Source organism: Lepisma saccharinum, chromosome 26, assembly GCF_977018435.1.
Source record: "Lepisma saccharinum chromosome 26, izLepSacc3.1, whole genome shotgun sequence".
Taxonomy (NCBI): Eukaryota; Metazoa; Arthropoda; class Insecta; order Zygentoma; family Lepismatidae; genus Lepisma; species Lepisma saccharinum.
In genome coordinates this window covers 34,390,461-34,414,028 of record NC_139254.1, presented here as the reverse complement: position 1 = coordinate 34,414,028, position 23,568 = coordinate 34,390,461, and the positions used below count along the sequence as shown (strand labels likewise).

At 36.3% G+C, this 23,568-nt stretch overlaps 1 protein-coding gene across 1 annotated transcript in view; it reads right to left on the bottom strand.

The window, feature by feature from the left end:
- The window catches only part of LOC145979501 (alpha-tocopherol transfer protein-like), a 42,179-nt gene extending 20,022 nt beyond the window's left edge, over positions 1 to 22,157 (bottom strand). Inside the window, exons 1-5 of the mRNA XM_083112437.1 lie at positions 22,113 to 22,157; positions 12,512 to 12,678; positions 7,431 to 7,522; positions 6,263 to 6,413; positions 1,049 to 1,242 (exon numbers count right to left, since the gene is read on the bottom strand). Coding sequence (XP_082968563.1) covers positions 1,049 to 1,242; positions 6,263 to 6,413; positions 7,431 to 7,522; positions 12,512 to 12,653 — 579 coding nt within the window. The 5' untranslated portion in view covers positions 12,654 to 12,678; positions 22,113 to 22,157. The remainder of the gene's footprint in view (positions 1 to 1,048; positions 1,243 to 6,262; positions 6,414 to 7,430; positions 7,523 to 12,511; positions 12,679 to 22,112) is intronic.
- Positions 22,158 to 23,568: the final 1,411 nt, after the last annotated feature.

Below are 23,568 nucleotides of genomic sequence, written 5' to 3'. Positions count from 1 at the left end.
GCAGGAAGGCGCGCCTCCGCACTACGGGTTATATGTCAGGCAGTGGCTGGATGAACAGCTCCCGGGTCACTGGATTGGTCGAAGAGGGCCCACTGAGTGGCCCGTTCTCCGGACCTTACGCCACTTGACTTTAACCTTTGGGGTCATCTTAAAGCCATAGTTTAACGAGAGAAAAACACTGATCTCCTATATCTCCAGCACCGGATCCAACAAGCATGTGACTCTATCGACCCTGCAGTGTTATTGCGTGTCCATGAGGACCGAATGAAACGTCTTAAGTTGTGTATAGCACAGAACAGGCAACACATAGAACACATCTTGAAGATGCTAAATGTGAACTTCAACTGTGAAAATATCCTCACCGAATAAAGTTAGGGAAAAAATGACGGCATATTCTTATTTCTGAGAAAACGCATATGTAAAATGATATGCTACATGACCCCCTTCCCATTTAAAAATATGATGTAATTCTAAGATGGCGGCTTACAAGATGGCCGCTATGATACACCCTAGCTTCATCTGATGTGCGCCCACCCCAATTATCCATATCTGAAATTTTATCGTCCTCCGTCAATTAATTTTCAAATTAAAAGGGTGGTGCAGGACTTTTGCCTGTATGTATTATCATATTACTCTACTCTATTATAGTTTTATTAGATTCCTTCGTTTCTGTTTCTCATTTACGTGTATATTTCATGTGCTTAGGTATCACCTTCACCAAAGGCTTCTGAATTGTCCTGTATCAGGTTGCATTGTGGCAGCCACAAGAGAAGTGCATTCATTGGGTTACGAAAGCAGTGTGAGGAGAGTTGAAATTTTAAGTCCATTTTCAGAGATAGGCTAATATCAGGACTGAACATACAGTTCAAAGTGAGATCTACAATGTGCATGCCCCAGGTATTCAACTCGGGACCCCTTGGTTACAAGAGGAAGACGTTACTACTACACAATCGAATCGTCAGTGTTAGAAGAAATCGAGAAAATAGACAGACAATGGATAACAAATTGTCCCATGTGATGCTGTGCTACAAATTATTACCATTCTTACCTGAATGAATGACATGATAATGCTGAGATTCTTAGGCGTTGCCCATCGCAAGAGACTCAGTCCAAATGCGGACAGATCCAGTATCGTCACAAACCCTGCCATTTGAGTTTCTGGTTCCCTTGACAACAACTCCACGCCCATGAGAAAGCTCTGGATTATTGATTCGAACTTTTGCGTTGAAGGATCCATATGTTCTGCAAAATTGAGTTTTCTATTGTTAGATATTGTGTAATTGGTATAATAGGTAATATAATAAGCAATTAAAATACGAGGTTCGCTAATTTAAACTTATTACAGAATAATTACATAACATTTCATAAAGATAGATACATTTTTCTTAAGACACTGAATCACACGAGGTTAGATTTGCTACTGAATTTTCCAGTTTGACTTGGACTAGTTTGTGGTACTTGCTCACTTGCTTGAGTACGCCTCACGCCACACTCGTTACCGTACTTGTTGGTAGACTCCCCCCCCCCCCCCACAAGGCATTTCGCAGAATAGCGACGAAGAAAGTCATTGTCTTCACTTTGCTTCAGAGTCCGGAATCGCCGAATTCCCAGCATCCGGTAGTAAAGGGTATTCTTCGACAGCGCGTGTCCTTATCTGCCAGTGCTGACGTCCGCTTCTGCTGGGCCCCTAGTCACGTGGACATAAATGAGAACGAAGCAGCCACCAAGTCTGCTGATGCAGATGGCAACGTTCTTCTCCACCTTCCGCCAGGTAGGGACTTGCAGAACCTTTTTCGTTGTTACCTTCTTGAGACTTGGCAGGAAGAGTAGGATGCAGTAACGGGGAACAAGCTTCAGGCTATCAAGCCCACCATAGGTGCGTGGTGTTCCTCGTCCCGTCCCTCTCGTCGAGAGGAAGCTCTTCTCACTCGACTACATATTGGACAGAACCGTCTAACCCATGGTGACTTGCTGCAAGAGCTCGAATATGTCGTGTTAGTAATGTCGTTCTAAGTATTCGATATATTCTTGTTGAATGTGCCGATTTTGCTTTCCTCAGGCAAGCTTTAAATCTTTCCAACTATTTGTTATCCCTGTTGGGAGATGACGGCAGACTTCTATCACTGTCTGTGAGGAAGCTTTTAGTTTGTTGTGTGTGTGTGTGTGTCTGTGTGTTTTGCAGGTCCCTTTACAACATGCACTTTCAACTTTTCTCAACAGGCTTTTTACACTACATGTTTAAATATTTAAGTAAGAATTTCAGACAAGAGATATTTCCCTGTATACCTTGAAGGGTACGCAATGGCCATATGTGCCGACGCACCCAAAATGCTTAATTCAAAAATCAATCAATCGTAAAAATACCAAAAGGCAATATATATTTCGATTCGCTTAAGACATGTCTGTGACTGAAGTCATATTTTAAGCAACGTACCTGACTAAAGTTTTATCTACCTATCCCATATATTTCATTCACGGAATTACATGAAAATGTAATGTGTAAAATATCTTATATGTAAAATGTCTCATGTACCAATGAAAAGAACTCGCACGGAAACGCATGAAAATGGGGAAACATTACTTGATTGATTGATTTAGTTTTTTTTACTTCACTTTTCTGCCACTTTTGGTTCATCGCAAAAATCAGAATGAAAGGATGAAATTGATGAAGTGAAAATCACAACTGTGTCAATCCTACTTAACAAAACGCAAACAGTACGTCACGTTTCAGGGAAATACTTCTGATGAATTCGAGGCTACATCCGGAGTTCCCCAAACCTTGGTCCCTTATTCTTTCTCATGTACATAAACGATCTTCCTTCATGAATATTTAAATTAATCGGGTAAGCTACTATTTTCGAACGACTCAAAAATATGCATAGAATATGCAGTTTCAGTGACTGCACCGAGTTACAAGCGGATATAAACAGTCTTGTGGAATGGTGCGAAAGATCAAACTAATCTTAAATAGTAAAAAAAGTTACAAAATGTCATATACTCGAAACACTACATCAATAAAATACGAATATTGCATAAATAAACAAAATAAACGCACGTTAACTTCATAACAAACAAGGTCTACAGACTTCTGGAGTTTTTAATGCGTGCATGCAAGGAGTTCAAAAGTGTCGGATGCTTAATGATGCTCTATAAAGCTTACGTTAAAGCGAAGATCGAATACGCGAACATAGTGCGGCACCCTCAAACCCATCAAGACATAAACAAAATAGAACGAATTCAAATTAAATTCTTAAGACACGTAAAGTACAAACTAGAAGGTATTTACCCTCAAATGGAATATCGTGAGAACATTCTCAGATATTTTAACCTAACAACTCTCAACATCAGACGCATCATGCACCAGCTAATTTTCCTCCACAAAATCCTAAATAATCACATTGAATCTCCCTTCGCCCTGTCACAGCTCGATTTCTACATCCAATTAACCAAGAAAGCGACTATTCGGACTCCAAAGAAGTAGAACCAACTCATGGGCAATATCCCCTATTTGGAACATGTGTAAAACATTTAACGATATCAATAAAAGTGAAAACAGTGTAGACGTATTTTTCCCAACCCCAATATTGAAACGAATAATATTTAATTACATAAATTACGATAGAATCTGTCTAGGCTATATATTAAATTACATTGATCTGTGCAATAAATTCATAATGTTAACTCAACTATCGTATAATGAACGCAATAACTTAGTAATATACCTGTTGCGTTCAATTTATGAAATAAAAAAATAAATAAACAACCAGGCTCAGGCCGGGATTCTAACCCTGACGTCCTAACGTGATGTGCCAACCACTCTGTCACGGAGGACGGCAAACAGTAATTAAATAAATATTATACCTATCTACTTGATAGGTAGAACACTATTAAAAAAATGAACCTCTATTTAGCATTTCAGAACATTAGCGGGCGCTTTTTTATCAACTCCTCATGTCACACTATTTATGTGTGTGTGTGTGTGGGGGGGGGGGGTTATGTATCTAGTGTATATAGGGTTAAGATGTACCAGAAGTGATAGCGAAAACTGAAACGGTGAAAGTACACGATAGTAGAAGCAAAAAAGTCTCAGTGAACATAGATAGCGTTCGAGATAATTGCGAATGTATGGTTACGGTTCGCCACTAACTTGATTCTTTGTACCCATCGTACGCTCATCTCCTTGCGATGCGCACTCCGAGGTTTCTTTGTTCAAAACTGAACACTTCGGCACATACTGTACAGTGCCATAGTCAGTCCATGGTAATAAAAGCAACAATAACGTCTAGCGAGGTGAATATTTTAAAAAATGTGTTATTTGTTACTAAGTTACGCCATTAAAATGACACCCTGTATGTCCGTTTTATTGCTCATACATTGTCTGAAATTGTGCAGTTTAAATTGCAACAGTCACGTCTTTAACACATTTTCTTTCCAGTCACAGTAAAGGATATTCACTTACTCTTTCATGTTATGTTCCAGTTTACAAGAATTATGTGCTTCATATACATGACATTAAAGAAAAACAATGTACATCAATATAATTTTATTAGCATATTTCAAAAATACGGTGTGGATAATTTTGTACCTTTGTCCTCGGTAATGGATATTATATTTTCCCTTTGCCGATTATTTCTGTCAAAAACAGGATGATCTTTTTGATTATTGAGATGTAGTTAACGAACTAATTATATAAAAACGTGTACTTGTGTCACCAGCATTTAAGATATTTGGAAATGTAGACAAGTTGTAGCCAAGTTGCTAAAAATAAAATTTACTATGTAAAGAATAACGATTATATACATTGCATAGTCAGTCATTGTGATTTCATGTAACACATTCGATTGATTTACATTTTTGCTCTGTGGAAAAGTAGGAGAGCGAGATATTATCTCAACCTCTCAACCTGATTTCTACCATTATGTAACATGCTTACCAAAAGGGAATATAATTATAAGGACTTTAAAATACAATATTCCTTTAACAATTATCTCCTGATAGAGCATTAGGTTTATTGTATTCTCTTGCTTTTTGCTTTGGTCCTCTTAATTAAAGAAAGTTGCTTGCATGTTGAATTAATATTCTCAACGAGTTTCATTTTCCGTGTGATCGAAAATCCCTTTAAATGGGTTTGAATTACTATTAGGTTATTTAAGATTGGTATTCTTAGCATTTGCGAATAGGTTAGGCTAGACGTTTGTTGCATTATCATTTGTACACTTTCTCTCTTTGCTTGCATGTTAAGATTTTTGATGCAAAAAATGTTTTTTTTTTAAAAAAAATGTAACCTACAACCAAACCACGGAAATAGGTGCATCCAAATATTTACCAGATTTCTAGAAAATTAAACATTTATCAAATTATACACGGGAATTGAGTTTGGTAAGTTGGAAAGCTTATTTAATACGAAATTCTAATATTACAAGCTATTTCTTCAACCATCTGTACGTAAACTTTTACAAAATTATCTTGCATACATAACTTGGACAGTAAGTTCTAATTCCACAGCAATTTAATAGCAGTTATATACTAACGACGATAATTCTTTACGAACTTAGAGTAAGTTCCAAATGTAGGATGAAATTTTATCTATATAGCCTTTTTACATTGGTTATTTGAAAAATAAAAGTACTCTATGCAGAACGGTAAAGATTGGATTTTATTTCTGTCAATATTATTTACGTATTTTCCAATGTCATATAACATTTGAGACGTTCTTCAGGTGAAAGCAACGTTCTGAATGAATAAGGGAGGACTTTTCACTCAGAAAATTAAATATTATTCTCTTACAATGCACTTTGTTAAATGTTTAAATGGACTACACTTGACTAATCCTGTGACGTCACGAAAGCTGGTGTGGTGCGAGGCCCGTACATGTAATCTCGGAGGCCCCGGCCAGACCACGCATGCATCTAGCTCTCAAGTACTAATGAAACAGAAGTCACATAAAATCCGTTTGCTTAATTCATCAAAGTTTTGTATGTAGTGAATATGTTAATTCAGGAGTATCAAGGAACTTTGAATCATATGGACAAGAAACGTATTAGATTTAATTTTTTTGTGTTCTTTATAATTTCAGAAATTAAGTAATAATGTGGAAATTAAGAAAGGAGATACAACTTAAAAAATAATTATCAGTGAATTATAAAGCAAAAGTTTTAAATTAAAATTATCAATACTTATTAGACTGAAATCGGAGTGATAAAATGAATTGCGCTGCTGATATATTTGTGAATGTATTATGAAATCAGTTCCTTCTACGTACCAAACCTAATTATGCTAACTCTTCTTCCCTTTTCATCCCGATCTCGGAGCAAGACGGCTATTTTCTTCTCCCAAATGTCCAACAGTTCTTCTGGCTGCCTCAGTAGGAAATAAACAGGATTGTTCAGTTTCGCCATGAAGTATTCCTGAATCTGTGAACACGAAAATACATTTGTGTAATATTCACTGTTGCAATAATCATTGGTATTACTGGAATTAGCAATTATCCAAACATTATTATTATTATTTCCTTTACTTATATTACTTGCTTTATTATAACACCACGTATTTTATATCTAAGTTTCAAATTCTCGTGGCATTTAAAATTTACCTTTAAAACATGAAAATTACTGTATATAATCGCAAGAAAACAGAATTCAAAATCAGCCATAAAATAGCAAAAATCATTACTCAAATTCACCAATAAAGTTACTAAATTCCACATAAACTTGTGATAAGTTTATTTTGTAACACACAGCATTTGCACTCGAAAGTGATGTTGATGAATTTTCTTCATTCTATTTTCTGTTAAAATTGTGTAATGAACAAAAATTCAAGAAAATATGTCGACACGTTTTTCACACACTTGAAAAAAATCTTTTTAGCATTTCAGAACATTAACGGGCGCTTTGTTATCAACTCCTCATGTCATACTACTTATGACGAACATGCACTGGAGACAAGAGCAGTTATATGGTCGTCTCACCAAAGTTGTGTTTCTAGAATAATCTAAACCTTCAGAGTATATTACGTTACGTAGCCAATATTATTTTAACGGCTGCTTTTGGCGGGAGAATCCTAACGGATTCATAGGAACTTTTTGAGCAGTGGACAAAAATTACAGAACTGTGAAAATATAATAAGACAGAATGAGATATTAAATTATAGCTTTGAACAGGTATCGGGGATTGGGTGATTGATATTGTTATCAAATTTTGGTTATTTAACGTCATTTTTCTATCTGTGGGTGACGATGCATCGCGATGGGATAAAAGTACTCACAAATATTAATGTCTTAACTGGAATTCAAACCCAGAACAACTTTTTCCTTTTCTAGGGAAATTAGTTCATTATGTATTTAAATATCTAATTTAATTAGTAGTCATGTGTAAATTTTGAACTTATAAATATTTTGTAGTTCAAATAGATAAATGTTTGAAATTCCTTACCAAACGAACGGACCATTTGATGTGAAAGTCACACGCAAATATGAAACGGAGAAGAAAGTCATCATCTGTAGGACAATGGAGATCTGTATCCTCTGAAAATAATACGTCCATTTATTAAGTTACACATAAAAGATAATAAACACAGGTAGTTCAGTAGAATCAACAAACGTATACGATTATGCGTATCCGTTGTGATAATAACATTTTAGATCGAGAATTAATACATTCAATTCAGAAACATAATGTACAAAATGATTGTAGAGGACAGGCATTCTATTGTCACGGGTGGGACACGCGGACTACATGTTTTATATTAAAGTGACTGTTCTACTGATAGTTACACAACATCTTTCTTACAGTTTTAGTGCGATGAAATATTAAACTTAACACTGTTGATTGAACATAACTATCCTTCAAATACTTTCCCAGATTTACAAGTGAACATCTTTGTGTCACGTGTCGGACAGGTGAAATACTACCTCTTTAATTATTAAGAAATTTATTTTAATTTCTGTGAGTTATCACATTATGAAAACTAAATTATTTAAGAGAGGGTAATTGACCTTCAATATTCTAGTAGAGTTGAGGGGGAAATGTAACAGTTAAAGGCGAAATTAATCTTTTTTTGGTGTCAAGGGTTGGACAAAATAGAAAACAAAACGAAATCGAAAAGTTAAAATTAACGAACAATAAGAAAATACCATCTAACTCAATTATGTATAATACTTGAATTCTTATACAAATGACAATTTTAGACTGTTCACGTACAAGATACGATAACGTTACAGCATTGCAATTAATTTTAAAAATTGAGATTCAGGGTCACTTGGACATGGAATGCCCCAAAATTGATTGATTGTTTGAAGTCCACTTTATGCACAGAAAGGCTAATCTGTAATTGGACCTCGAGTTTAAAGTGGTATCCGAACTACTGAGCCATGTGCCTCCACAGGGTATCGAACCCGGGATCCCTTCATTACAAGTCGGAATGTCGCAGAAATAAAGGAAAATATCTACTCTAAAACTTACACCACTTTCATTGCAAAGGGCCATCGTTAGAATGGAAAGAAGAATTGAGATAATTAAAAATTATTCTAACTTAATTTTATGCTCTTGACAAAATATTGCATGCGGATAACTCGTATCAGTCTGCCCTTAAAATTGGAACATTCATTGCTACAATTATTCTGTTTTAGTTAAAATTTCTAAAGGAAACTACCATATTGAGAAGACCCAATCTGTGAAATCTGAGTCCCTGGCATGCTCTATGTATCGATCGCGTGGCGAAAGACATGAATTTATATATACAGGGTGATTTGTAATTCGACCTATTCCTGGAAAGGGGTCATACTAGAGTACATTCGCAACAAATTTGACCCTATGCACCGGGGGTTGGAAATCAATGGGTTTCGAGTTATTGCAGTTTGTAGATTTTTGTGACATATTCCGACTTGCGACTAAAAACTACTAATTGTGAAAAAAAACTACTCCACTCTGGGTACATAATTGACACGTTGCCAACAGCTGACGAATGAGTGACCACTGAAAAAGAAAAATCATGCCCAAAATTCCCATACCCACAGAAAGAAACAATCATTAGATCACACGTCATGAACGATTTTGGAAACTATCGTTTGAATCGAAGAGGTTGACTCAAAAAATGGTAACACACTAAAAATTACGGGAAAAAACATCTTCCTTTCATACGATCTCCAAAAAGATATAAATGTCGTCAACTGTCACATGGATTGGGGAAAATATCTGAATAAAAAGCACAGAGAAAGTAGCCAATTTTTTTGTTTTCATTTACATGAATATTCGAGAATCTGCGGGAATATTCGGGGACACAACCCATGCTCAGTCTCTCGCTCAATTCCGTAATCAGTTACCTTCAACCATTGGGAGTTCGGACGTTGCGTTGTTAACTAAACCTTGTTTTGTAATGGTGACGCCGCTGCAGCACGAAGAGACTACCACATGCGTTTCCTTAACCGCCGTTTACCTGAAGTGATCGTGTTTGGTACGACATATCGGCGTATTCGAGAAATGGGATCGGTTCAACGACGCAAAGGCGATGCTGGCAGACCCCGATTTCATGATTCTGTCGAAGAGGAGGAAATCGTGCAGTGTTTTCGAGCAGACGGCACTACTTCAACAAGAGCTGTGGCGAGGCAACTTGGCGTGACTCAATGGGAAGTCTGGTTCACTGTGCATACACCACCACTGTATCCATACCATTACACGTCAGTGCATACTACTGAGGAGGGAGATCCTGTCAAAAGGATGGATTCTTGTCGATTTTTACTAAGTATCGACACTGAAGACCCCCATCATCTGACAAGAATTCTGTCGATGGACGAATACAATTTCGACTGCTATGATATTACGAATTTTCACAATGCGCATTTTTGGGCTCCTAAGGGCCATAACCCAAGAAAATCGAAAGAAACGGCTCGCCACAGAAAATTCTCCCTAAATGTGTGGATGAGAATCATCCACAATCATGTGATTGGGGAACTCCTTCTGCCAGAAAATCTAAACGGCATTACCTACGTAAACTTCCTGAGAAGAATTGACGACGCTGTTGGAGGATGTGTTGCTCTCCACAAGAAGGGGTATGATTTACCAACATGATGGCTGCCCAGCCCACTATTTCCGGGGTGTGCGACAGTGGCTGGAAAACAAATATCGCATGAGATGGATTGGTCGAAGCGGCCCGACCCCCTGGCCGGCGAGGAGTCCGGATTTGATGCCATGCAACGTTTACATTTGGGGTCACATGAAAGGGTTAGTCTACAGTACATCAGTGCACGGACTCCCAAGAAGAGCTGAGAGAGAGAGAGAATTGTGGCAGCCGCCCAATACATAAGTGATAGATTGTCAACGCGAGTGACTGCGTCTGAAATACGCCATAGGCTGCGCGCTTGCATACGTAACCGGGGCGGGAAATTTGAACAGGATTTGTATTTTTGTAACATTTAATTCTGACACCCTGGAATCATGAGAATGGTAAATAACATTATTACTTCACTGATTTTCGTTCATTTATTTCTTAAAACCGACAATTTTTTTTTCACTTTACAAAGAGGCCTGCATCGCACGTTCTCCGCTTGTTCTTCAGTTCTTCCCCCAACTCGTCTGACAGTTGACAACATTTGTATATTTTTGGAGAGCTTATGAAACGAGGAAGGTTTTCCGTAATTTCTACGCTCAGTGTGTTACCATTTTTTTGAGTCATCCTCTTCGATTTAAACGATAGTTTCCAAATTTGTTCATGACCTGTGATCTAATGACTGTTTCTTTCTGTGGGTATGGGAATTTTGGACATGAATTTCTTTCCCAGTAGTTGCTCATTTGTCAGCTGTTGGCAACGTGTCAATTAAGTGCCCAGGGTGGAGTAGTGTTTTCACAATTAGTGGTTTTTGGTCGCAAATCAGAATATGTCACGAAAATCTACACACTGCAAAAAATCGAAACCCATTGATTTCCGACCGCCGGTGCATAGGGTCAAGTTTGTTGCAAATATGCTGTTGTATTACACCTTTCCATGAAGACGTCCAATTACAAATTACCTTGTATATACACATACATATACATACGCAAGCTCGTGTGTACTAGGTACAATATTTAAGAAAATTATGTCAACATACGTACTATGTTATTCTGAATTTGTTATCTCAAACTGAAGTTGAGTAAATCCGAAAGTATTGATTCATATGTGTTTGTTAATACGTGCCATGCCATGAAGTTTCATTTCTAGTCCGCCAGAGGTCAGTCGCTCTGTTACAGGCGACTACGTGACCAATAAACCAGTTGACATGGACTCTAACAGCGGTGCGGATCGCGTACAGTGTTGTCTGTGGACCCACGAAAAACACAGTCCGTAATTTCTGTTGAAGGGTGTTTTTTTTTTTTTTTCCTTTGCAAAATACAAAATGTAGGTTCTTTCACTTACTGCTACTCTGTATGACCTGCGACAACAAATCACCGTTACAAGTGGATGCGGCCTTGCTTACGCGAATGTGGAAATGAGTTTCAAACCAGCGGTGGGATATTTGCCGAGTGACAAAAGGAAGCCACATCAAACATTTATAAGAAACTTGAATTTATGTAGATTTTAATGCAGTAAATAAATTATGTAAGTATATTATGCAAATGGAGTTATTTAATTTTAGTTTTAGGTAACTAGATGGAATTTTGAAAAAATGTTACTTTACGCTCGCTTAACCGAGCTGTCCAAGTAAAACTCTGTTGTCGGATATGATCTGAAAGCAAGAACTAATCTCACGAGAACTTTAGAGCACTTCTGCAGCTACAATTTTGCACTAAAACTTCTTCGAGGTAACGTAGGAAGGGCCACGTTACAGAAATGTGAGTGCGATGACTACCTAAATACAATGCAGGTCAGAGCAAGGAAGTACGTTCAAGGACTGGTCTAATAATTCATGTTAGAGAAATCATTCAACACGTTTCAGTTTGCTGAACTTCAGAGGTAATGTAACCGTCGTTTAGGTATGGAACAGGTATTTCTACAAATAGTCTGAACGCCAAGCACAAATAGTATAATTAAGTGGGGCTTTTAGGGCTGCTGCACCGAGTCTCCAATTTCCTAGGGCCTCCAAAGTACAAGGTTGTTTTAAAAAGTGCCACGAAATGGAAAAAAAAGGGATATTTGAAATGTTGTAGAAAAATATAACAATCTGATGTAAATTGGCTTAGACATTATAACTACGAGTAAAATCGTATATAGGGGACCAAAAGATGATATTACTTCCATTACAGATTAAGTTAAGCAGCAGCTTATGTATGTGGTGTGCTAAATACATTGTAAGTGGCCCGTTCCATGTTTAAAAAATAGAATCTAAACTGCCGTTTAGTGGTGGTATTTGCAGCCATAGCGACCGAAGGGTTGGATGTTGTAAGGTTAAAGTAACCATGTGAATGCCTTCCCAAAGTGTAGATCCTTTAAAACACCATATACAGTATATTATTATTATTATTATTATTATTATTATTATTATTATTAAATCTATGTTATTAGTGGATAGTTTAAACCTGCCTGTTGCCAGTTTTCGCATTACCTTTGATCAGTTGCCTGACAGCTTCCACTGTCTCGCGAATTCTGGAGGATAAGATAGAGTTCTTCTCGAGGATGGTATTTTTCCTTACATTGAAGAAGCCTTCTATGGAGTATTCGTTCCTGTTTAAGAAGTCTTCGTCCATTGCCAGCTCTTTGAGAATCGCTTGCCTGTGTAAGGAAAAAAGGATAATTAAATGCTATGTAAATAAAATTAGAACATAAAACACTGTTCGAAACAAATAAACACAGTGACTTCGAGCACGACTATTTGCTGATGTTGTCAATATATCAAAAGATTACTATGAAATAATAATTGTTTAATGGTTATCTTAAAGCAATGTAAAACAAAGTACATGAAATTCCAATCTCCGTCCAGGTGTGGAAGTTATTTGTGATTTTTGACCCCATAACCACAAATTTTCATGGTGTTAAGTGTTACGCAAGTTGTTTTGCTATGTAGAAAACGTGACAGGTGAGAATATCATGAATTCACGTGCAAATGTAGATTAGTGAACTACATTGATATATGCAATAAAATGTCTCATTCCCAAATTAAATTAAAATCGTGATAGATTTATCTTAATTCTTGTACTTGTGAAATAGTGTGAGACATACTATACTCTACATAGAAGAAAGAAGGGAAACTACGAACGTCAGGTTCAAGGAGAAATGGCAACATTGTGGGTCAGTCTTCATTTATTTTTCTATTCTTTTCCTATTCGGCAATATTATACACCAGTGTGACACGAAGCACTCATTTCATGAGTCGGAAAAATAAAGCAAATTAAAGACTCAAATTTGAACAGTGGAATTGCTCTTAACCTTCATTTGATAAATGTTATATACGTTATTTATCTAGCCCTACTTGCATATATCTCGTGTTGAAAATTCGTTTGCTTGGGAATGATTTCAAGTGGCAACTGTGGTGTAGCAGTATGGAATTTTTTTTTAAATTTTGATTTTTATATTATTTACTTTACTTCGCATTTCTGCCACATTGGTCTAATCGCAAAGATGAGGATAAGTGATGATATGATAAAATTGATGAAGGAACACACAAGAAACACCCATGGCCAGGCCAGAATTCCAACCCGGGACCCCTGGCTTCATGCAGCAGTATCGAGATCGACTTGTGCGTCACTGGTCCAAGCTCCGATTCTGGGTGTCAGTAGATTCCTGTTTTCCAAACGTAACGGGTGTTTGACAAAATATTTATCCACGTTAATTGGAAAATTGATTCCTTTCAAGAGATGGGTAAAGTTAAGATTCCAGAAAGTTGTCTCAATAACAGGAAACAAAATTTATCACGTGATAGGTGCAGTCAAAAGGAAGATTTCATATTATCGCATTACGTTTTGACCAAATAATTTCCATTGGATTCTGACAACCATTCTTCATGTGCAATGAAAACCAGAAACAATACTTTGCAACCGTATTGATGAAATTTTCTATTGATTTCTAAAGAAAATAAAGTGTATAATCAGACCTACTTAAATTAAATAATAACAGTAGTTGTATTCGAGAAAAGTTAATGAGAAATTGCTTCTAAATATTTCACATATAGCATTACATAATTAACTCCACCAATCGCAGTAGGATCACTCCTGTGGGGTCTAACAGATCCCAATTGTTTTTTTCACGGGTGAATTTTTTAAATTTCCAAGGCTGATTCAGTGTTTTTGTATTATTTCAAACTTACCAATACATATAGAGTACACAGTTGAATAAGGTTTACTTGTTTTATTACAAACATACAAGGTTAAAGGTTTACTAAAGTTTATATGTATTATGTTTTATTACAAACACAAGATGGTAAAAAATACAAGGTTGACTAAGTATATTCCTTTTAATACTAACTTACCAATACATATATAGTATGAGGTTCAAGATGTTTACCTAGCACAGACAAATATATCTAAATTTTGTATTAGCGGTAGGTTCTTTATCCTTACATGCATTTCTTGCATAACACGTTGATGTGCTGAATGCAGAGTGGTGCATCCTTGTCTTGGCATTTTCAAGTCACTCGGAAACTCACATGCACACTACCACGGAAACTTGTACCTGTTCAGTCCATAATAAAACGGAATATTTTATACGAAAGCAAAGACTACAAGTAGTTTTGCATTCACGATGTTCAATGAAAAATACTTACACTTATATTCTGGTGGGGTCTCTCGGACCCAAAGCGAATCATATTGCAAAAATGTCACAGTAAATTTTTGGTCTCATTTACACATTGAAAGTGCATCTCAAACTATGAGGTAGACAAGAAACCAGAGCCATCTACCGAGTAGCTTTAAATCTAGAAATACATGACGACTGGCGTCTGTCAGACACCACCAGAGTAGTTAAGGGTTAATCTTATAATAGCACACCATGAAACGTCAGATTGAGAACCAATTAATGCAGCTGAGCAGATAATAAAATTCATCGATCTACACAATTAATTAATTTTACAAACATTCTTACGCAAAATTATTTCACTTCATTACTACACTTCATGGTTAAGTAATATCACTCATAAAAAATTCTGGAGTTTGGATTTGAACCACATGGCGTCATATTTCTTGGAAAAGGGGAAAAGACGTACGAGAACTTTACTAACTGCTCCATAACAATAGAATTGTTCTGGTCCATTTAAGAAATAAATGAATTCTGGCTATGATACGTAGAGGAAGTCTCGCACAGGAAGAACTTTACTTTTTAAATGTAACTTGTACATAAATATCCAATGAATAGCAAGAGTCAGGAGAAATGGTAAAGCAAATTTGTAACTTTTTCTCCGGTATTAAAACTCAAAATGAAGTTCACCTTTTAGTACGTTAATTGAAATCGCGAGCAACGCATGTCAATAAATGTTGTCCATGAATATGGCCTATAAATAGATAACAGATGTTTGCATAAGATATAATGATACTTCCGTATCTTCTTTGAAAGGAAATGTTGACAAAGTGTTAAATTTATTCATATCCTGTTTGATCGCATTTAATAAATGATAATTATATCTTTTCAGATATAATACATAATTAGGTATCATGCTTTTTTTTCGATCTAATCAATGCATATCTTGTTTGCTCAACTTCATTATATAATAATCAATAGTCTTCTGATTTCTTAATTGATAATTCATCAAAAATGTATAATATTAATATAATATTATAATGTAAATTAATCTTTGAAGAAGGCTCTAATGACTAATTTAAAAGTACAATTTAATTCCATATATCTATAAACATACATAGAGTTAAATGTTTGCACAATGCATCTGTATTTAAAATATTTCATACATGCAAAATCTAAAGAAAAGATAGCAGTAACCTACGAAGTAACAAAGGAATCATCTTTACATGCTTATGGACTATCAGGCATCAAAATTCTTTAATATTTTAAAGTATATTTGTATGAGTAGAGCTTCAAAATTTAGCTATAGGCTATAGGCATATTTCTATATGGTTTTTACTTGCTATTGCCAATTTAATACACGTTTTCTCAGTTTGACTATTCCAGGATATAATTTTGTTTTTGCCATTTTAAATTAAATCGTGAATGTTTTCTTTTAAGCAACCTACATATTTGAAATAGTAGAGGATCATAACGATCCAACACGAGTTGTTCTTCAATACATTGGTTAATCTCAAGTTATTAGTTATTTCTGATGTACATAATTTCTAAATTGCATTATTGAAATTTGTATTGAAATTTATTCACTGACACTACGGAATGCAAATCTGCAAATAAGAAAAAGAGTAATCTGACAACAAGAGAGCAACATCAAATTTCCCTATAAGTTTTGATCAATAATTGACAAACTCTTAAATTACAGCTACAAAAGTAGGTTTTACACTTGCTTTGGTGAGATCAAAAAACAATTGATGCTTCAATCTCGTTCATTCTGCAAACCCTTGACTAACAAATAACTGTCTCATCTAATGGACTGGGTACGCGGTGCTTGATTTTCTTGGTTAAAGCGCCTTCATGTCACTAAGACTATTTATTGAAACCCGAGAAATGTTGTGAGCACATATGAATGACATGTAACTGGTGGATATACGAGGCTTGTCTATCAATTTTAGTTTGCAAGCGTTAGAGTGAAGTCCTGTTTCGTGCGTGCTAGTATTTTCGTACTGAAAGAAAATGAAGATTCTTGAATATCAATGGGCTAATGTGAAATTTTGTTTCAAATTGGGCAAGACGTATACAGGCACTCTGAAACTGTTGCAAAATAGTGATATTGATTGTCTCCTTGGATTGGAATGACGTCGTTTTGAGTACGTCACACAGTCAAACAGTCGGCAAAGAGTTTGATTCGAAAGAAATGCGGGGTTTGTTGCAGAAGAGACCAGATATGTTAGCATGGAAAACGTGAATACTGCACCATGACAACGCTATAGCGATTTTTCGGCGTAGCGCTGTTGTTCGCCTGATTTCGCACCTGCAAACTTCTTGTTTCGAAGATTAAGATCACCGTGAAAGAACACAGTTTTCAAAGGATAAAGGACATTCAAGAAAATTCGTTGCGCCACTTAAAGCTATTCCACAGAAGATATAAAACAAGAGCTCATTCGAGCACTTAAAAGACGCTGAGAGCTTTACTACTTTGAAGGGGATACATCTGATTAAGTTGTATGACAAGATAATAGAGGGATTTTCAAAAAGTTCGGGTTTCATGTTAGACAGACCTCGTACAGCTTTGTGAAATAAGCCGCCATACAAATTTCCGAATATTTGTAACAAATTCCATTGTTTTATTACGTAGTACAACATATCTAAATTGCCTAGCACAGACAGCACGAGGACTGAGAAGATTGAAATTCATAAGGACATTAGACAGATGCTGTCAAACTAATTTTAACGGTATGGTATAGTTTTATTAATGTATTATTATTATTATTATTATTATTATTCAGAAAAGGGAAACGTTTATTAATAAACACAAATTGACAAAGTTTAGTTTGTAGTTGGAGAAAATATGTTAATGTGATCAAATTTGATCGTTGGAACAAATGCGAAATAGTTATGCAAAATTTGAGCTTTTTTTTAGTTCACTTTATGCACAGGAAGGTCAATCCGGACTGGATCTACATTTTAAAGAGGGATCCAAATCACTGTGTGCTCCCACCAAGTATCGAACACAGGACTCCTTGATTGCAAGCCGAAGACATTACCACTATTTTTTTTAATGAAAGGAAAGCGACAGCTATCCCTATGACACGTCATTCACTCATATCACATTTGACTCAATTCTCTGTATCATTTTTATCAAGACAGACAACACAAACATCCATGTCCGAGCCGGGATTCGACTCCGGGACCACTGGTGTCGCAGCGCGCTGTGCTAACCACTCCGCCACGGAGCTCGACACTACGCCATCGGGGGGGGGGGGGGAGAACTTATAAAATATATTGATTTACGAGTACAGATCATATACTTGCCAAATCAGTGTTTTTACGCAAAAAAATGAATGCCCCTAGATACATTGATTCTTTTTTTATTTTTTATTCAATAAAGAAACAGAAGCATGGCCCAAAAGTTCTGATTGAAGGTAAAATACATCTAATTTGATTTCTACCTGCAAGCGATAGGAGAAATGTCTCCATACATTTCACATTTTTTTAGGATCCAACCTTTAAAATATATTGAAGAGTGACATAAAATAGAAAGATCAAACGCACGCAAACATAGACACACTAATCGTCTATGACATTTATAGTCCTGTTAAGAAATAAAAACAAATCGTGACAAGTATTTCTTGTTACGCGTCTGATGCGAAGAAACAGTAGAGCTACGCAAAGATAAAAGAAAAAACAGTAAAACAAATATATGCATGAGATAATGTTGCCTTCTTTGTAGGATTTGAAAGCTTATTACGAAATAATAATTCTCCTCGGTTGAAATAATTGTCTTTTTATGTTATCATCATTTCTAAAGATAAATTCTAACTGCTTCATTCTTTCTTTCCACACATACGAGCTTTACCGATAATATATCTCTTCAGTTGTAACTTCGTCAGCAATCATTTCCAAATCAGTTCATGAAATCATTCTTACCAGTGCAGAATTTGTGAGAAAAGAGAGACGTCTACCTGATACTAACAACACCAAAGATGTCTACACTAATACCGATATCTGTAATATTACCTGTAATAAAAAGTTTTATTTCTATTAGTATTACACTGAAAACTTAATATTCATAGTTTGAGAGTATGAAATTTTACTTCAAACACAGAAAAAAAATCGTATGATATCATTGCACAAAAAAGGCACAAAGGATGAAAATCCAAAATATTTTCCTGTGTACATTTTATCATGAGTATGACTTCCCTCCATTACATTCTTGTCAAAGAGATCAACAACGTTAAAAAGTATGTCTCTGCTTTCGATGTGAACGGTTTCCCCCTTCACGATGATACAAACACTTCACACTATTTGGAAACGCAGGGCAAGAAGCTGATTGCAATCAACTATGGTTGATTTTGGAATATATTACACTTATAGCTAACGTTGCTATTCAATACAATTCTACAATTTCCTAAATTCTGTAAAATAACCTTTTCATTTGTTATAATTTGCTGGCACCAGCGTTAGGATCAGTGGGCTAGTGCCTATTTAAAAATTCCAGGCAGCATCTCCTATGTTCGAAACGAAGGTTTTCATCGATATACTTTCTCACAAATTGCTTTGTTTAAAAAAGAAATAAGAGATATGGTTGTGCGGTGTTCAAGATCCTGTTTGCACTTTCAACCACTACGCAAATTTTATACGATTAAAAGTCAATCCTAGGTTCCAACAGCTATAGTCTGCATGCAGATTCTTACTTAATATTCCCGACAGCTATCCAGTGTATTCCAAATAATAATAATAATGCGAAATATACAGAAGGCACAAAGAAAATTTCTAATCATTTTCAAACAGCCTAACATACTTACCTAATTGTAAAATTGCAAACGGCTCTGAACTAAAACGACACTAACGACAGGTGGTGGGAATAACTTGATTACGTGACTAGGTGGTTAGAAATAACAATCGCCGCGAGAGGCGCTGGAATATCAACCATAGAATTTCTAAGTCTTGTGATTCTTAATTAGTGTTCCTCGGTTAACTCGTGCTTCCAAATGTCGAGAAGGTCATCCGTCGCTTCCGCCTTTTTTCTCCATGTGATGCTTTTCTTTCTTCCAATTCTTCACTGCCCGACATTTTCGGCGACGATAATCCTGACCTCAGGGAAACTTCCGTGTAACAAAGTAGGACAGAGTGATACGCTCGTGGAACGTTAGTTAATTCCCTGGATTATTTACATACTTTTATCTTTCCGCCACAAAAGTAGGTTTCAGATAACTAGCTGCATCAAACCTTACGAGGAAAAAGAGGATGTTCAGTAAGGCACGTCAACCATTATAGTGAGACTTTTTTATTATTTTTGACAAATTTGTTACATAAGGGTAAAGTGAACTTATTTTATCGCTCTGATCAGATGTGCCACTAAATACCACATTTACAATTGCATTTCAGGGGGCTAAGGAGCATTTTTGTTTCTGTCCGAGGTATTTATATTGGATTTAAAGAACTTTTCACATGTTTTTCACAATATCTTGAACCAAAGCAATATTTACACCTCGTACCCTTAAATCCCGAGGATCGTTTGACGCTATAGGCTCCGACGCTGAGTGTGTTTTCAGCGGAAATGTTAGCATTTCACAACGTTTTAAATTAAATATATTTCTAGAGTTACAAATTTACGCTCGTTTTTTTCCAGTGCAGATTAGACTACAAATCTTTGCAAAATAATTCCTTATTCATGAAGTAGCAGAAGGAATACTTTTTTTTTTCCTTTTTTTTTCAAAATTTGAACTCCGTCGGCCCCCCATGCAGGCAACATCCGGACGTGAGAGTTCAAAACTGTTCCTGCAATTTCTATGTATATGTGTTCCATTCTAGTGTTAAAAAGTGCGCACTTGCTGATCAAAAATATAATTTCTAATGTAAAGCTGTGCTTTCATTTTCGGTGAGAGATCTTCCTCTCCTCAAATAGAGACAACTTTACTAATTACTAATTGAATGACTGAAGCCTCGTGAAGCACTCTGTACGTGCAACTTCGAACATTTTCTGAGTTACATTATGTCCCAAAAATCGAAAAAAGAAAAGAAAACAAATATGGCATACATGTAGCATTCAGCAATAGTGAAATCACATAAAAGTAACACGTATTTCACGTCTCGCTTGCCATCACATTTTGTTTGTTAGCATTAAATCAAGCTTTACAAGGTATTTAAAGAACACTTCACCAAAATTGACGAGTGAAGGATAGGTTTTATCCAGATACCATTAAAGTAAATTACTACAAAACCTTAATATTCTTACAGCTGTAATATCTGTACTATACGCTCGTGAAACCAGACTACCACAAAAAGTGCTGCAATGTTACTAAATACACCATGTGATGGAACACCAAAAGAAGTGTTACACTTTTGAGTATAAATTTTCAATTTTGAGTTGTCTTACGTAGTTCTATAATATATGCCTTCTAGTCTAGTAATGCCCTTTGGGAACTAATTCCAACATAAATTAAACCTACTTTTTAGAAATCAGATTCCGATGTGGCAGGTTTTGAGTGCGGGACACAGGGACACGTGCCTCTCGCCCAAAGAGATGAGTAAGTAAATGAGTAGTTTACTGTATATCCAAACGAAAACTTCGACAACCTAGACCAGAATCTTTCAGCAATAACCTTTTCAAATATCCAAAGGATAGAAAATATACAGAATAACTAGATCAATCGGTATTATATCTATGAGAAACTGTCCGTGTCGCCACGGAAATATTTTAATACAATAACATATCACACACCAGCAGAAGGAATGACGGCGATAGAAGTATGAGGCTCTCCATAGCACTGAAAAACGGAGGCCTTTGCGCAATCAGTCTCATAACTTGATTGACTCTTTCATTTGGTTCATTTTTATTTGCTCCTCTGACACCTGTAACTAATCGCAAAGATACGGATGAATGACGATGTAGATGAAGGGACATCCACCATGCCCGGGCCAGGATTCGAACCCTGAGCCCGTGGCAGCGCAGCGCGTTGTGCTAACCACTCAGTCACGAAAGTCGGCAGTCTCGTAACTTTACCCTCTATTTTCCAGTATGTTAGAACTTTACACATAAATATATATCTAACGACAATTCGACAACACCATTGATATTAAAGGAAAATAGGACAAATAAATAATATTAATGTCATTCCATTACACTGTGATAAATACTACAGAAATTGTAAGGTAGAAACTTTTGTGCTCTCGCTGAAACATTAGTCTCGGAGTCTACTTCGGGCCCTCCATTCTACACAGGAAAACTTTCGCATCACTATAGACATGGGACCATAGGCGTAGCTACGGGGTGTGCCGGGTGTGCCTAGGCACACCCTAATGAGCTGCTTTATCCAAGAGAATTAAAGACAGATGTTTCAAAAAGAGAGAAAATAAGCGGCATCTTTCTTTCTCCAGGACAAAGTTATTAAAATAATATATTATTAGAAATATTGAACTCGCTGAGTTTATCCCAGAATTCCAAGCCCCTTCCTCAATATTGGTCTAAAACTTACCTATATTTGTGGAAATAGATTATTTTCTTGACTGAACGCTCGAAATTAAAAACTGATATAATACAGGGATACAATATGTATAACAATAACAGCAATGTCACAGTAATATATTTGCTGCCAACAATCGCCTTCCCCTCCATTCTCACAATCAACTAATTATTGTATGCTTTCTGTGAGGCAGAAAGCTTATCAGTAAACATTTTGACAATGCAACTATATTGTTGGAAGTTTATTTATCAATGTCGCTGGTGGCTGGTATTTAAATCTCTTTCCTGAACCGACTAGTTTACTTCGTTGTAACTGTCGTTGTACTTGCTTTTTCGGATTCTGTTGCAAATTCGTCTGTCGGAATGATCGAAGGAGCCATTATATGATGAAAGTTGCCGCTTGGATACGTGATATTTCGTTCGTGTAAACTTACCGTACTTTTTTTAAATAGTGAGTCTATGCTCTAAAAGAAGATGGATCGTTTTGTCGTAAAACTGAAAAGAAACGAAGGTGGTCCCGATCGAAAGCTGACAGTTGAAAGTTCAAACGTCTGTGATAGTACAAGTTGTAGTGGTATCGGTGAACTTCTAAGTAACAAACCATCCTGTTTCGATGCTCCTGATGCTGAACAAACACCAGGTAAGCCTATTGACATATCAGTAGATCCTTGTGACCCTGTGAATGCAATACCACATAACAGAACAGAATGTGATGTAAGGTTGAAATTAGGACCGTACCAACCAAACCTGGTGGTTTTCCCTAGAAGTAGAATAGGTGGGAAAGAAATGGATTTTCAATCTAGCTGGTTTCACAGTTACAAATGGTTGGAATATAGTGTAGATGTTGACTCTGCATTTTGTTTTTACTGCAGAGTTTTTGCTTCAAACAATGCATCAGAGAGAGGGCACCTTGATCAAGCATTCATTACACGGTGTTTTAAAAACTGGCATAGAGCAAACGAATGTTTTCGAAGTCATGAAAAAACTAAAGGACACCAGCAAAGCTTAAGTTCCTGGTCAAACTACAATAAAAATAAACCAATTGACGTCCAATTAGATGAGTGTAAGAAGGCTTTTCTTTCAAAGCAAGAACAAACAAGACTGCAAAATCGACAAATCATGGAGAGGCTAATAAACATAATTCCTTGTCTTACAAAAGGAGGCCGCCCATTGAGAGGTCATACTGAGAATAAAGAAGGATACGACAGGGGGGTTATTTCTAGATGTAGTTGATATAATTTCCAAATATGACCCCATTTTGAAAAAACACTTAGTGAACGGGCCAAGAAATTGCACTTACTTAAGTCCACAAATTCAGAATGATCTAATCTGCAGTTTCAAAAATGTCCTTGTAAGGAAGTTGAAAATGTTATTACTTGGTACAAACGTGTGCATTATCGCTGATGAAACGAGAGTAGTGGTAGTGGGCGGTTTCTGAAACCGAAAATGGGGCTCGGTGGGGCTTGCCT